At 38.1% G+C, this 17624-nt stretch overlaps 1 protein-coding gene across 1 annotated transcript; it reads left to right on the top strand.

Moving 5' to 3' along the window:
- The first annotated feature begins 1462 nt into the window (after nt 1–1462).
- Nucleotides 1463–12093, top strand: CCR6 (C-C motif chemokine receptor 6). Its single transcript, XM_074820690.1, has 4 exons — nt 1463–1547; nt 4801–4907; nt 8526–8601; nt 9488–12093. The coding sequence occupies exons 3-4, from the start codon at nt 8593–8595 to the stop codon at nt 10571–10573; spliced, it is 1095 nt and encodes a 364-aa protein (XP_074676791.1). The 5' UTR covers nt 1463–1547; nt 4801–4907; nt 8526–8592; the 3' UTR covers nt 10574–12093.
- The last annotated feature ends 5531 nt before the right edge of the window (nt 12094–17624 follow it).

The raw sequence follows: 17624 nt of genomic DNA, 5'->3' as shown, positions 1-17624 counted from the left end.
AGTCAAAAACCAAAATATTTTTAACCAGCCTTTCTGAAGCCAGTGATTATCAATGGGAGGATATACTTACTGCTCTTTATGCTTCTTTCTGGAAGCCAGGCCAGCTAGGAGTTAGTCTGGTTCTAAGAAGTGATGCTGCAGTGAAGCAGAGGAGTGCTCTGAGTATGACTGTGCTCCTCCTTCAGAAATTCCATGTTCAGTCTGAGAAAAAATCACCTCTGAATCTTTACTGTTTTCACATGACCAGCAAACTGTTTCCCATCAATTTTTTTAGTCTCCCTCCATTTTCGAATAAAATAGCAGGCACATTGGTGAAAGAAAACTGGTGGTTTGTGAGTTTTTACAAATGCAGTCATATGTCTTGGGCTAGGGGTGAGAGCTAAACACTGATTATGCAGTCCCTCTCCTTCCCAAGTGTTTACAACCCTTACCCATTTCATCTCCTGAGCCCTATTTGATCCTGTGGCAAAAACCCTGTAGAAGGCCTTAGGTGGGCTCTGTCTTCTCTAACTGGTTTGACAGAGGTGGTCAAGTAATTAAAACATTGATGGATACCAGTCAATGTGGGATGGATGTCAGTGGTGGGATCATGTTGTTACAGTCCCTGACATCTCATAATGAGTGAGGAGGGTTGTGTCTGAATGATGGGGCAGACAGAATCAGGTGGGAGTGAGGCTGAAAATGTGAACAAAAAAGATCAAAGGGGAAGCAAGTCAAAGGTGCCACAAAATGTAATGCTGGAAAGAAATTAAGAAGACAACAAGAGATAGAAATAAGAGAAATGTAGAAAAGCCGAACAAAGAAAGAGGAAGAAATAGGGAGAACAAAAAACTAAATACAGAAATACCAAAACCAGAAAAAGCATGTTTGACAAGGAGTGAAAAGCCAGATGCAAGCAAAAGAAGGAAAGTTTGAAAGAATTAATAAGAAAAAATATATTGACAATATAGGACAGTAATGTTAAAAAAAATTAAATTGGTAATATAAACAACCAGAATGTAAATATATAGTTTACATTTGGTAGTCTGAAAGAATGATGGAGAGACCAGAACCTCAGCTGATGGCTAGATTTTTGAATCAGATCAGACTGATCTAAATTTGACTGAATGAACATTAAAGCATGATGGAACAGTGTGTGGGGTGGATGCTGTCTTTCTTTTAGAATTAAGAAAACCCAACTTTCTGAGTCATTCCAGAAGAAACATGGGGATTCTGGAATAACTCAGACGGTGGTTTTGTTTTCCTTATATTTCAGTATTTTCTTTCCTTAATTAGTGGTGGCAGAAAACTAACATGTGGTGAGATTTGAGAAACCACAATAACCATATTAGCTAAACGAGAGTAGATTTCCTTTCGGAGCTCTAACATATGAACAAAAACTAACTACATGTGGGGGCTTCATTTACATAACATGTGGATTTTCAAATAGTTGTGCTAAAAGGAAAAAACCCTTTCCACTTGCCACAGCGTGAAGGTGAAGCACAAAGCGTCTGCAAGGAAGGCTGTCTGAGCTTCGTAACTGGGTCAAAAGAAAACGTTCGGAGAAGGTAAGTTGGACTAGCTACCGTGTATTAACTTTAGCATTCACCTACATGGTGAATTCTTCACCTTCTGAAAGATTGTTATTCATGCTGAATATTGAATATATTGCAGACTAAAAGCAGAGGTACATTTAAATTAGAAAACACCTGAATACCGAACAAGATGAACAATAGTTTTTGTAATGGATAAGCTAAAATTCTGATTTATCTTTTAATTAACCATTAAAATTATGATTTATCTTTTAATGACTCTCATTCCATGAAACAGTGTTGATAATATCCAGCTGCTTCATGGGCTAATCTGGTAGTACTCCAAAAGTATGTTGTTGTCTGAGAGAGATGCTGGAAGCTGTTACTAGCAGCAGAAGTGCTTGTTTGAATGTGGACTACAATTTTCATGGAAGTGGTTGGTGGCTTGAAATCACATCCATTTTTGTAATACAGAGGGAATTTCTACTTCTATTACTCATTATTTGCAGTTAACATGACTGCCATGGGCTAGGTTTGTCTTTATGTAATGCAGCTTGCTTTGCAAGACACTGATCTGTCTCTTCAGTCCCAGAGTTATGAGAAAGAAGCACTTAAAAGGCCCACAGTGAAATACTGGCAAATTCTTTTATCGACATAGAATGTGCACCTACTCTGAATTTGTTGTTTTTAACAGGATTTGAGCCCACGTTTTAAAATGTCAGACACTGTGAGCAGGAATGAGTGGCTTGCTTCAGAGAGCATTTAGACAGAAAGTGAGTTGTCTGTAAACGGGATCTAGGCTACTATATACAGTTATGTTATTACAAAAAATATATGCACCTCAGCTTATCAAGAGCAAATGTACTATTCCTTGCAGCACTTGAGGGACAGGAGATTTAAAAATTAAACTTGTATTTTCTTTCCAAGAAAGTTCAGAAAATACCTTAGGACCCTCATCTGAAGCCCAAATTAAGTTAATTAGATTATTTCCATTACTACATTTTGACATGCAAATAAGAACAGCAAGTTAGCAAAACAGTATAAAAATGTAGTTTAAAAAAAGTAAAAGTTAAAAAATGTAGTTTAAAAAAAGTAAAAGTTAAAAAAAAAGTAAAAGCCCCTCTTAGCAAAGGTCAAAAGGGTGGCCTGAAAACTTGTGAAGTTTTAATGATGAAAATTGTTATGAATTATGAAATAAATAATACAGTGAAAAGTACTTCACTACTGTGATTAAGGATGTCTTGAAAGATTCACAAGATCTGGGCACCTTGCCAATCATCTTAAAGTAGAAAACCAAAATACAGTGCAGTTGTTTAACACCTTCACCACATCATGGCTCATGCACCCTCCCCTCTGCTGTCCTCTCACACTGACCAACAGCTCAGCTCTCCTTGCTCATCTTCATAGGCCAATTAAATCATAGGTGTCCTTCAGCAACTGTTGCAAGTCACTAAGTCTGCACTGCTTCAGACAGTTAAGATACATTGCTGAGCATGGTGACTGCTAAGAATGGAAAAACTGTCCCACAGACCAAAGGTCCATCCAGTGCCATGTCCTACTTCTGAAGATGGCCAGATGCAGACACCTGGGGAGAAGAAAATCTACCTTATGCCTTGTTTTTTGATATCCTTGCAGCTTTCAGGAATCTGTCTTTTGACCATTGCTGCACCCTGGTCCTGCTAGTTTGTTTTGTCAATAGCAATTTAAAATGGAGATAATCTTAGTCATCTGCTACAATTGTTCCTCTTGGCTATCTATCTTTACCTCTTCTTCTCTGCATTGAAACTCACACGTCATCTTTCCTCCATGTAACTGGACTTTAGCAAACCATATTTCAAATGCTCAACTACTTTATGGATTTAATCATAACCTTCCCCAGATCTGTGATGATCGGGAACGGTTTCGTTCAAACAGCCATAAGGAGGCCAAATTAATATAATAGTGAGCCCACTGAAGTTATTTGAGTCACAATCCAGATAGATTTCAGACTTTTTTTGGTTTGTATGCATTAAACAGTGAAGATTGCTTTTCAGCAGTAACAATCAAAACATTCATGCACTGTGTCCACATATGCACACACATATAGGAAAAAAAGATACTCACATTTCAGGGTTTTTAAGTATCTCTGTGTTGTTTTATGCAAATATGTTGGGATTTTGTCATAGCTGAAGTCAAGGTCTCAGATCTCATAAAAATCAGCCATCAAGAAAATGAAATGTGCCTGCTTAAATGATTATGAACCATTACAACATGATACTTTAAATCTACCAAGTCACATTTTGACACTATGCAGCAGTTTTATTTCACTCACTTGGCATGGTTAGTGGAAAGCAGCGCCATACTTAAACTGCTAGGGAGCCATTGCTATTGTGATATGCTCAGTTTTGAAAAAAAACCAAGCCTGACATCTGTCATCCTGCCTTTCTTTAGGTCCAGTGCTCTATTAATTTAATCATATCTTACAAGGCTGCCTGTACTAATGCCATCTGGTGTCTCTAATGAGATCATGAGCTGCAACTGAATGCTCACATACACAATTTCTAAAATAAGTAAGAAGTTTGAGGGGTGTTTTTACGAGTTTTTGTTTTTCCTGCTAATGCAAACATCTAGGTTGTCATCAGAAACTAAGGTCTGAAAAATGAAATTATTCTAGCTTTTAAAATTCAGGAATCATAAAATAAAATATTTCCATGTCTAGCTCCTACTAGCTTTAACGACAGACCTGAACAGCATGCACACAAACAGCAAATGTTTGTGCCAAACAGGTAAATAAAATTGCATTTTCCTTCTTTACCTGGCCAATTACATATTTTGTGTTAGCAGTTCAGGCAAAACATTTGGATAATGTGCACCTTGAGATATACCATATTATTATTTTTTCTTCAGAAAACAGCTATTATTCAATTCTGTAATTAACACTTGTCTCAGTTTTGCAGTTCTATTGTGAGTGATCTTCTTGATTTAAATGATTAATAATTAAACTGCTCATCTGCCTGACATTAAGTTCACCCTTTGCAAAAATAGGCCATCAATCAGGAGGTGTTTTGAGCATTTTTTATGATTCTAATGCCAACTTGATATTTTAAAAATAATATCATTACATAGGTAGCCTAATTAGTAAATGACTTGCATTACATTAGTAAATGTCCATATTTCCAACACAGACAAGGTTAAATATCTTCCTTTACGTAAAAAAAGCAGGTTATTGTTGTTGCTTGTCAGGAGGAAGTGGTGATTATTTCAATTTAACTCTGTACCTTTAACTAATGCTGTTATTTCTTGTTGAAAGTGTACTCCTGTTGAGGCTGATGGTAAATGTGCTTGAGGCAGCCACAAAAGAATGTAACAGAATCACACATCCTCTTTCACCTGATCCTCAGACAATTTTCAAATCTGGTAAGTACTAAAATAAAATAGGAATCTGTAATGTATGTATGTGTGATGAATGTATTAAACCAAACACATAAGTAGGAGTGTGATTACAATGGTGGGCAATGCTTAAAAAATACTTATTGATTCCCTCCAAGTACTGAGAATTTTTTTGCTTATAGAAATCTGTCTTTTTCCTGAGGTGTTTCTTTATCCATTGTCTTTTGCTTGTATAATTCAAATAATGTATTCATATTTAAGATTGTAGTTCAGTCTTACTTTTAAATACTCACATATTGCTTTCATGGTGAAAAGAAATATGGTAATGTGGATAAAGTGGAAAAATAGTAAGCTAAAAAATGCAAGGCTTATATATTTAAAATTCAAAACATAAGTATGTTTGAGGGCACATGCATAGACATGCCCATATGTAATATATAAACAATGTTGGAACACACACACACACTCCCTTATATATACGGAAATTTATTGTTTATAATTACCCAATACATTAATGCTAAATAAAGCCATAAATAAGCAGATTATAAATTATGAAGGAGCCTATTGAAAGACTGTTAGAAAGATTTAAATTGAAAACAAATTTGTGTTTCTAGGAGTCCTGATTCAACTTCCTTTGCAGCCAGTGCATCTTCTTAATAACTTCAGTGAATGCTGTTTTAAAATCAGAAAAGGAAATCAGCTCAAGAGATTTAAATCAGGTCCTAAATCTGATCTCTGCAAATCTGGTTTCAGTTTGAGTCCTTCTCTACTACTCTCGTACCAACCATCTTCAATAAGCTTTTGCTGGACAGTGGAAGTCCTTTTCTGAATAAATGTGTGACTGGTAGTGCCTTTGTGAATTCCTGTAGCATCTGGGAGAACACACAGCTCTCCCATGATGAGTAGCTGTTGTTCCCTACAGACTTTCTGCTAAGCTCTTCTGAGGAATAGAGATCCCTTCTTCAGTGCTAATCTGAAGAGATCTCCTTTCTTAGCCCTCTCTTTCTTGCAGGCTGTAGGAAACACTCGTTCTCCCTTTCTTCTAAATGCCTTCACCCTCTTTTCTTCCTTCCACACATTATACTAATATTTAGGAGTGGCTTTGGCTAAGTGGAATGAAGAGTGACTGGTTTATAGGGAATATATGCTCTCAGGCTCTCTTTGTATATTTTAACCATGAAATATGTATCCTAGAAAGATATATACATGACAGATACTTAGAAAGGTATTTTCCCTGCAACAATAAGAGTTTCTAAAATAATAACCTAGACAGGTACCACTTTAGTGCTGTCTAATTGAAGAGTTACTGCAGTTGCTGCCAAGTGCAAAGTGTAACAAACACCAAGCAAGGGCATGGGTGTCTGGCTGGCTGGGGTCAAGGGTGGGTAAAGCAGAGATGGAGACTAGAGTCACTCAAAGATGGGCGAGGGGACCACAGACCCAGGTGAACTGTGCAACCTACCTGCTTGCCTTATACACCTCTGCACGTCTGAGAGAAACTAAATTGTTTAAAGCTTGTTTCAGAAGGTGTTCAAGCATTTTCAGTCTGCCATATTCCCACAGCTTCTAAAAATCAGCTTTGAAAAGACAGCAGAGGAAGCTGAAGAAGTGGTTAAAGATTTATTTAAAGTGCAGGAAAGCCAGAGAAGCTGTGATGCTTAAGCAACATTGCATAGTATGGGTCTTTACCCATCTGTAGCCCTCTGTCATGAGCCAGCCTCTCCACATGAGTCATAGAGAGTCTCATCCTCATTATGCTATTGGAGAGTGTTCAGTCCCTTCCTTCCCCCAACTCCCAGTTATATCTGGACTGTATCTGCCCCACTTTTGCAGATTATCTGTCTCTCTCTCTTTCAAAATTCAGGTAATTCCCAAACAGGAAGGATTTGTTTATCTAGACTTAAAGTTGACCCATGCACACTTCCTATTTAGCATCACAACTAACAAAAAGCAGAGAAACTCTAGATGAAACTGCTATTCACAGCATTAGCAAATATGGGATCTCATGTTGTCCAGTCCCTGCAATTACTGCATTGCTGGTATGTGCTGTTCTCACAGAGCAGCTAATGGAAAGAAGAGGATGACAGAACCCATGCAGGGAAATGCCGAGGAACTGCATCTCCTGCCCATGGGTTCCTGTGTGTGGTTAAACAAGTCATTTAAGCCTAGCTTTGTGCATGTGGCCACGAATGGCATGTTCCCCATTTTCAGAGAATCATATAACGGTTTGGGTTAGAAGGGACCTTAAAGATCATCTAGTTCCAACCCCCCTGCCATGGGCAGGGACACCTTCCACTAGACCAGGTTGCTCAAAGCCCCGTCCAACCTGACCTGAACACTTCCAGGGAGGGGGCAGCCACAGCTTCTCTGGGCAACCTGTTCCCATGACTCACCAATCTCACAGTAAAGAATTTCTTCCTTATATCTAATCTAAATCTGCCCTCTTTCAGTTTAAAACCATTACCCCTCATCCTATCACTATACTCCTTGATGAAGAGTCCCTCCCCATCTTTCCTGTAACCCGCTTTAAGTACTGGGAGGCCACTATTAGGTCTCCCCAGGGCCTTCTCTTCTCCAGGCTGAACAGCCCCAACTCTCTCAGCCTGTCCTTATAAGGGAGGTGCTCCAGCCCCCTGATCATCTTCATGGCCTCCTCTGGACCCACTTGAGAAGGTCCATGTCCTTCATATATTGGGGACCCCAGAGCTGAGCGCAGTACTCCAGGTGGGATCTCATGAGAGCAGGGACTTCAGACTCTGGTCTGATTTGCAGAAGTCTGAGCCTGGCTACAACCAGAGTCAATGGATTTAATCCTTTACATAACTGAAGTCCTTCATAATGCTAAGCACTCTTAAAAGCAATGTTAGGGGGGGGGCAAGTGTCTCAAACTGAACATCTCAAGTGGATACTGGTAATAATACCTCCTTGCCATGGGGTGTTGTGCAAATTAAATTACCATTTGTAAAATACAGTGATAAAATAAATTATTTTCATAGAGTGCCATCTATAACTCAAAGATCTGCACACTGAACAAAGACAAAACAACACTAGTGCTCAGTCTGTTCATATGTAGTGTACTATCCTTTACACTATAAGAAGCAATTATTCTGACACTCTTAATTTACCTCACTAGTGTAACAAAAAAGGACAAGTAATGTGACGTTAAAAGTGCTGAGATACTCTGATAAAACAGAGTAAAAAAAAAAAGTTGAAGTGCTGTATTACTGTTATGGAGTATACTGAGGTGGTGCTGTTTATTTGTTCCATATTTCCCTCAAAATTGCCATTGCCCTACAGTATTTCTGTAAGTAAAACTTACTCTAATCTAATCTAATTTCTTGTGGTGCAAAGTCAATGTGAATTAAGAGTCACATATTCTTGTATAACATTTATTAGCTCTATGAATAAACATTCCATATGTAAAATTGTGTTCTTAATGTTACTGATACAAACCATCCACTTCTCACAACTGCATGTTGTGCTGCAGAGATGTGTGATTTGTTGAGATGCTCCTGTGTATTGTTGACATAGTTGAAGTGATGAGATTCTTCTTTGAATAAATGTTTTATTTCCAATTGTGCTTTTCTACTTGTTCACATTTCTTGTGCTGGTTTCCCAATCCAATTGACTTTATTTTCTTTTCAGAAATCTTTGGGAAAGTATATTGAAGTTCTTCTCAACATATTTTTTTTCTGAGCAGTGTACTGCCAAAATGAATTTTGTAAGTACTTAATTGATAAACCATATTAATGTGTCAATAAAGCAATGACTCTGGACACCCCAGATCTTCAAGGCTGCTAGTCCAAATGCCCTAATCTCAGGAGTGTTTAGCTGAAGAGACTTTTCTGATAGCAGACTTCACTGTCAAAGCACACTGTTTATTGGGTTTGCACTCTCCTAATGTAACTACAGGTTTGGTGTTTGTGGTGCAGGTAACTGTGTCTCAGGCTAGCCATCCTGGGTTGCCTGTCTAGCTGAGTGGAGAGAAGAAATCATTTTTGGACTTGATTTAGACAAGCTACATTAGTATGAAATGTACATCATGCTAGAAAGGCCTCTTCCCTTCCCTTGATGGTAAAGGAAGTCTAGACCCCTACTTCAACTTCAGACTTTTACGCTATAGAGGTTTTTGTGATGGCAGACAATCCTTTCTGCACAGTGTATTTAAAGATGGAAACCTTTAGGCCATCCAAAACGATTATCTCCATGTTCATATTTTAATTAAGATTTTATTAAATTTTCTAGTTAGTTCTTACAAGTCTCCTCTGCAGTGTTAAATGCATTTGTAATTGGTGTGTGTGGTTGGTGGAAACAGTGCAAAACATGTAAAGTTGGAGGAAACAATAGTGATGTGGACTGTCTTGAGATGAGTTTGATATAGTCTGGAAGCTGAGACATTGGAAGGACTGGACAGAAGTATTACAGTTATCACAAGAGAAATGTCACTTTCATTTCAAATCAGCAAGCCATATAATACTTGTATACTAATTAGCACAAGATTTTCAAAGTACCTTGTATTTGTATGACTGTGTTATCTATCATCTTTCTACCATATAGAAATTAGAGATTAACACCTATGTGTTAAATGGTGATCTTCTTTTTTACAGACGGACCCTCGTACCACAGATTATCCATATTATTCTGACTATGCTTCTCTAATCACACAACCTTGTTCTAAGTTGGAAGTCAGAAACTTCACAAAAGCATTTCTGCCAGTTGCGTATTCATTGATTTGTATCATTGGCCTAGTTGGTAACATCTTTGTAGTGATGACCTTCGCTTTATATGAAAGAACCAAGTCCATGACGGATGTGTACCTCTTCAACATGGCTATAGCAGACATACTGTTTGTTCTCACTCTCCCACTGTGGGCAGTGAATTATGCTGCTGATGAATGGATTTTTGGTGATTTCATTTGCAAAATGACCAGAGGTATCTATGCGATCAACTTCAGCTGTGGCATGCTGCTTTTGGCCTTTATCAGCGTGGACCGATACATTGCTATCGTACAAGCAACAAAGTCATTTAAACTCAGGGCAAGGACGCTCGCATATAGTAAACTAATTTGTTTGGTCGTGTGGGTATCATCAATTTTAATCTCTACTTCCTCTTTTCTATACAGTGAAAGTTACAGTTTCTCTACCAATGAAACCAAAGAGATTTGTGATCACAGATTTGACAGAATGTCTGAAAGCACAATGCTGAAATCACTACTGCTGTGTCTACAAGTTGGATTTGGATTTTTTATACCTTTCGTATTCATGATTTTTTGCTATACATTCATTGTCAAATCCTTACAACAAGCTCAGAATTCCAAAAGAAACAAAGCAATCCGTGTAATCGTATTAATTGTAGTTGTTTTCCTAGTTTGCCAGGTACCTTATAACATTGTTCTTCTTGTGACAGCTGTAAATATGGGCAAGATAGACAAATCTTGTGACAATGACAAGATAATGGCCTATGCAAAATACACCACTGAAGCCATAGCGTTTTTACACTGTTGCGTGAACCCTGTGCTTTATGCATTTGTTGGAGTGAAGTTCAGAAGTTATTTTGTGAAGATAATGAAGGACCTATGGTGCATGAGATACAAGAAATACAATAAACGTAGTTCAAGGACAAACTCTGATATTTATCATTCAAGACAGACTAGTGAAATTCTGACTGACAATGGATCTTCTTTTACTATATAATACAATTTGAACAACATTATTACTGAGGGACTCTTCTCACCGAGCAACCCAAATCAGTCACTGTGACTGACAGTAAGTCATCTGGACTTCTCTGCACCTGTAAGGGAACTCCCATGATCTACAACTCCCTTCAGGAAAATAATGAAGATAAAAGAATAACGCTGTCCTGTGGAAAATTCTTATTCACCTCTCTTAACATTCACACTATTCTAAAGTGCACTCTCTTAGAATTATCAGGAAAGTGAAGTTTACAGAGGAATCCTCCTTGTTTTCTAAGGAAAAATTGCATCTCCTCTGTCGTACATCACTGAAATATCCCAAAAGCACTAAGTAAATGAATCAGGTTATGTCCAGGCTCATTCTACTTACATTTATGCTGTATCTGTTAATTACTTCTATCTGGAAATCCTATATAAGTGTAGGTCTCCAGTGTTTCTTTGTTGCAGACAGGTCATGCTGTGACAATACTAACCTAAAGAGATGGCATTTTGATCAAAGCACAGCAAGGAAAGCAAACAGAAATAAAGAAACAGGCTCAAGGCTGCTGACATTGCTGGCCTTAGTTCTTTTAAATCTTTGCCCAGTTCTACACTCCACCTGCTCATCAGGAGTTGCTTACACCAAGGTGGAGGCTGGTCAAAGCCAACAGTGAACATGTCTACTAAAAAGAATATTAGAAAAATATAAAATTATTCATTAAAGAGAACACTGAAATATCCACAGAAAAGTTTTCTGACACCTCCTGAGATTATCTTCTGAACAGAGAATGGAGCTTTGCTTGAGAGATTCTTCTCTTCATTTGACACAGGATTCAGGTGCTGGAATCCATCAAAGCTGACAATCTGGTGAACATCTCTTTGTGAAAAGTTTTTTCTTTCTAGCCGAAAGTCACACTCTACTTTTTAAAAGGCGACAAGCTGTACAGAACTGCAATTTTTCCAACACTTTTTGCTGGAACTTGATCAGTGACAAAACATGATACTACCATTAACAAAGTTTCCTTAGGAATGGATTTACCAGCACAAATATGCCTATATGAAATTTACTTTATTAGCTTCAGAAATTATTAAAGACTATATCTAAAAATAAGACCAAAATCTGACTTAATTCAGCCAGAATTTTTACTGAGTCAGCATTTAACTCACTATGAATATAAAAATATTTATAATAAATGCAATTAGTTTTACCCAGCCATGACTTTTCAGCAAATTCTCAGTGGATCTTCTGCTCATTGAGTGAGCTTCACCACACTGTAGCAATCATGGTGGAATGGAGAGGTAGACAGGAGTCAGAGCTGGAGGGCAGAGAGGCAGGATGGAGCAGAGAAGCACCAGCAGCCTGCCAAAGTACCTAAAAGTCCTCTTGCAGTTCTGTTGCAATAGGAGCATAAGCCATGACAGTGTCTGGATTTGCTGTTGTGTGGGACATTACACTCCTACAGCTGTGTAAATTCATGCAATCTGCAGCTTGCTGTTTTCCTTGGTTGTTTTTTTTTAAAGTTCACAACTGAAGAGACAGTGGAGCTTGGATCACTAACCACATCGTTCAGTGGCAATGCAAAAGGCCAGGAAGGACAGTGCTGGAGTTGAAGATCCTGTGAGGAAGTGCATTGATATAGCACGACACAAAACTAGTACTGCCTTGGCTGGTGCAATCCATCCTTGTTTACAGTGCAGTGTGAGGTTTTTAAATATCAGTGCCAGGTGTGATAAAAATTGCATACATTTATCATGACTGAATAGCAACTTAGGCAAGAATATGATACAAAATTATGTAAATGCATATGCATGCATTTGCTGTATATAGCACTGATGATTTTCTGGAAGAGAATTCAACAAATAAAAAATGTAACTGAAAAGTTAAAAAGCTCCTTGGATCTAAGCTTCTTGCTACATGTATTGCCTTGAAACATTCAGTGTAAAATCTCTCAAATCTGAACAATGTCGTGTCTCTCCCTCAGAGGCTGCATGAGGAACTGTGCCCTAGGGTGGGAAGTCCATGGCTGAAGTCCACCGAGCACTGTGGTGGCTCTTGGTCAGAGCTCTGTGAGGCTTGAAAGCATACCCCCAACCCTCCTGCTGGCCCTGCTGCCATGCCTGCGTTGGCCTTTAGCCACCGAACAACCCAAACACTGCCTCAATGGCCGTTAGGTGAGGTTGGGGGGCAAGATGGTGGCCAAGGGGTAGTCACTGACCCTGTCACTGTCACCGTCCCACCGGAGGGGGCTCGCTGACAGACCCCAGGCAGAGAGGGAGAGTCCTGGGGCAGGGCGAGTGTGCCATAGCCATCATGAAGTGATTCCTGGCTGAAAGGGCATCCTCCCTCGGGGGTGAGGGATGTGAGGGAGGAGGGGCAGAAGACTAAAGCCTGGCTCCAGGCTGCCTCATGGTTCTGCCAGCCCCTGGTAACCATGAGGGACCCGGGCGATTAGGAAACAGTGGTGGTGGGATATCTGCCTCACGTGGGAGGCAACACAGCCTCTTGGTTGCTGTCTTGTGGGAGGGAAAAATGCTCACTGGAATTACGTTGAAAAGTAGAAAATGTACCCAGCTGTTCCCCAATTCTCGTGGGTGAGAAGTGTTGCTAAGGGAAGGGGAATGTGGTGCATGTGTGGGACTAAAACAGTGTTCAGGGTATGAATTGTGCTGATGTCAAGGCCATGCTAAAAATCCCACTGGAGATAACAGCTGAAATCTTAATTTCCATGAATGATCTGCCTCTGGGAGAAATAGGGATGAAGGGTAGGATGGGCTTTCAAGGGGCTGCTGAGCAGATAGAACTGCAGCTCCAACCCATGAGGTTCTGGCTTTCTCACTCAAATTTTGAGGGCAACTACGGAATGGAAGTGTGGGTAGTTAAAAAATTAATTTACATGCAATACCTTCTTAGCATTTTTTTAAAAATCGACTGAAAGGTAAGAGCAAGACCAGTTCAGAGAGAAAGCAGTGGAGGAGGAGAACCCCACTGCGCAATGTTCAGCAGCAGGTGACCATAGTAACAGGTTAGCCAGTGGATGTTGCTGATGGGCCCTCAGATATTCTGTCTTTCTTTCAGTGGCCATGTCAGCAGGACTGACAGGTGAGCTGGGGTTGGTATTGGGAGTTTAGGGCATGAAAAGAGCACAGATTTATAGGAACTTGGGTGTTAATTTTCAGAGTTTCCTATGGGTGCTGTTTTTTATTATTATTTTCACGTGTTGGTAACTGTGCAGTACACTGCATAGCAAACACATGGTGAAATTTTCTTTTTTGTTGCATGTATTCCATCTCTTATTTTGAAGAAAAAAATTTGGTTTTATACAGGTCCTTGTTTCCTACCATATTAAAAGAGAGAAGGTTACATACTGTGCAGTGTCATGTACACACAGATGTGGCTGATAAGCTTCTAGAAGACAATTCATACCTTCCTCTAGCTGGGGGCTGGGGCTGGGTTGTGGTATTGGCTGCACGTACATGGTCTCTGTTAGTTAGTGAGTTCCATTCTGCTTTTGGTGGCTCCATGGCGGCCCTGTTTGACACTTCCTGTTCAAGCAGTTCAGAAGAAGGTAGGTCATCAGTGCACAGTGTTAAATAAAGCATAATATCTCGGTGCAGACAGCCTAAAGCTACATCTGTTTTCTGACACATATAATCTTGAAAATGGACCTAATTTATTAAACAGCTCCCCATAAAAAGTGTCAACTTTCTTCCCATGGTATTTAAATTTAATGTGCTAACTTTTCTATTTATATATTAATTTTCTCTAGAAGAATTATCACTGTAAGCTGGTGAACCTACAAGAGAGTCACAGTGGACAGAAGAGATCAAAGTCATTTGGGTCTTGCTACTAGCAAGAAAAGGCAGAGGAAATGTAATGAAAGTTGTATGCAAAGATAGGTAACAGTTGGAGATGATGGCTGGAAACTGAAGACAAACAGGAAAAAACAGTCTAGAGAGGAACATTTTTATGATGGAAGGTTATTGATAATGATTAAGTACATAACAGGTATAATTGATTTTATTATTTAGACCAAACTCCACTTCGGATCTTTGTAGGGCAATCTTGTTGACTAGAATTGTGAAAATTTGGGGGCTTTTTTTCTGCAAAAGTAGCAAGAAGATGCAACTTGAAGCTTTCAGAATTTGGACTGAATTGGAAAAAATAGTTTTAGATAAAGTGAAAATTATAACGTTTTCAAAATGTCAAAGTTTATCTCATGAAACATCTGAAATGTTCTGACATTTCTGGTTAGTTTTCAGATACTATAATAAAAGCCAAGGAAATGATTTCACAAAACCACTGAAGGAGGTTTATAACTGTTTATTTATGCTGCTGCTGGGCAATCAGGGTATTCTCTCCTACCTCCTCCTGTGGTAGGAGGTACCACCTCATGCCACCACCTGTGGGTTAAGGGCTCATACATTCTTTGAAGCAGTCTATGCAAAGTACAGCTCCAAAAACAACAAAAAAGGAGGATCATGTTTCACCCTTAAATTGTACTACACCAATAGCTCTTAATTCTCTTCTAGGTGGTGTCATTGCAGGTCTTTCAGGCTGAAGAGGGAATTAAATGACGTCTTCTCTGCTGTGGGTGAATGACATGAGACCTGGTGGTAATGTTGTGACCACTAAGCAAGGAGTGGTTTTCTGGGCAGCTTTGAGCATAGTTAAGTTCCTTTTATGACAAGTTCCTTAAAACAAATTCTCCATTTTTGGTTGAATGAACTCCATTATCTAACCTGAGTTGAAAAGTGTCTGGGTTTTATTTAGTCGAGAAAACAAAACTTATTCATTAAAGAGTTATTTTGATAGTGAAAGTTCTTATCCAAGTCAGGATCCCCTTCCCTACAAACTGAAAAACCTGTTGCTTGTATAATATTCTAGCTGATAACCATGGTCAGTTTTCTTTGGATTGATGGTATTTTGTAACTGAACTGTACATCCTGATGCACCATTCATATTTTTAATGAAATCATCATCTTCCATTTATTTTCATTGACTTTTCATTAGAAATACATACTGAGTTACTGCATTATCAATTTGATCTATATACATAAAGCTAAGCTAAACTAGTCAATATTCTTCTATCAAAGCTTTTTAAAGCTCTTTTTCAGTTTTATTATAGCCTTGTCATTCCTAGACATTTATTTTGGGTAATACAAATTAATGTAATTATATATATTTAATCTGTAGTAACTGCAATTTATTTATAAACTGGTGATTCACTGAGGATTAGGGGAAGTAGAGAAGACTCAGCTCCTTCCATAAGAAATGATGGCTGAACATTGAAGTAAACACTTTTGTTCAAAATAGAAAATATCTGTGATCTTGATTTGCGTCAACCGTGATGCTTCAGTACAAAACATGGTAGTTTTATTTGTGAAGAATTTGTGCTTATCGAATCCAGAAATACTTATCTAATGCTTATCTAATTACCAGAAAATTGGTGATATTTTTTTGTTTCTTAGCCTGGATTGGATCATCCGGCTACAGTTTTGTTGTGATTTCTGGTCCCATTTCTGAAAAACCTTCGCAGAGATATGGAGCCATTAAAGTAGTTACAACTGGAACTCTGCTTGCTATCTGTAAAAGGAACACGCTTTAGAAAACTCTTTTCTCTTAGGATGTTATTAATAGCAGGAATAATTAATAAATAGATATTGTTTTATAGGTTTAATTAATAGGGCACAGCTGCTCTAGGAACAATACTGACAGTTTAAGCACCTTAGAAAGGCTAGGTAATGAAAAAGCTAGACAGAGATTAAGCATATGTTAAATAGAACATTTTGAGTCTTTTCTCAGAAGTCTAAAAGTGAATTATGATGAAGATTGTTCAGAAGATAAGTAACCATGATGACCGAAGACTGCATCAGTGAACAGTGGCGTCCGAAGAGGAATTAGAACAGAACGATAAGAACTAGCTGAAACTGTGGAATACAATGGACTTCTGAAATTGATGATGGATTGAGAGCTGAAAGTTCCTGGAAAATCACCAAAGACTCTTTGTATTGCATGTTATATTGTATATAGAGAGGGCACTTTTTGTTAGCTGTTGCCACTCACTGAGGTGGTGGCCCAACTCTGAGTTAATAAAGCAAGCCTAGAGGTACCCACAGTCTGGTGAAATCCTTTAATGCTATCCTTCATTTTCTTTGCTCAGCTTTTGCTCATATTCAGTTTTTAGCCTCTGAATTTCTGGTAGGTATCAGATCAAGTTTTGCTTCTAGTCCATGTAATTTGTTATTATATTTGCTAGTATCAAGTACGTTTTTATGAAAACAATTTCTAGGTTCTGTATTCCATTACAAAAATATAGAATGGAAGAAAAAAGGAATACTAAGATACAGAAAATATAGTTTAGTTTGTTAGAATGCTTGAATGATGTGTATTTATGGTAGACGGTTTGATTTCTAAGAGAGACCCATTTATGAAAATTAAAATTAAAGTCTTATTAATGTATCCTAGGTGAATGATAATGTATTGTAATCATATGTCTCATAAAATTTTAATAGAAAAATGTAAACACTTCTGTATTTATTTTTTGGATCCAGATTCAAAACAGATTCAGATCATAACAACAGTGGTAAAAATAGTACTGTTTTCAGAGGCTTTTTCCAGTTTATAGTATTTTCAGACCAGTGGATATATATGTTGGTTTTACACTTCAGAAGCAACTGCTAGTAATAAAGGACAGTATCAGCAGGGATGCAAATAGTCAAAACAGATTTAAGAACCTGTTGTACCTTTTACATTGTAGTTAATTTGGCATGAACAGTGTTTGTTTATGAAAACATTATGTTCTCTGGCATTGTCATAAAAACGGGAATTTTTAACAGACTTAGCAATGCAAGAAACATTTTCTACCTTATCTTCATTAACCTCTCTTGTTCTTGTCATAGGCTGCATGGAGCTGGATTCATTACAAAATATTTCTAATTGCTGTTGCTCTCAACAGTTTTCTTCCCTCCAAAGTTTTCTATAAATACTTGTTTTGTAATTTGACTTTAATATATAATATTGAATAAATCCATAGACATCATGGTTTTAATACAGTTTTATTGCTCTTACTAGA

Source organism: Strix aluco, chromosome 3 (genome assembly GCF_031877795.1).
Source record: "Strix aluco isolate bStrAlu1 chromosome 3, bStrAlu1.hap1, whole genome shotgun sequence".
NCBI classification, from domain to species: domain Eukaryota; kingdom Metazoa; phylum Chordata; class Aves; order Strigiformes; family Strigidae; genus Strix; species Strix aluco.
The sequence above is the reverse complement of the archived record's forward strand: the minus strand, read 5'-3'. Positions and strand labels throughout refer to the sequence as shown.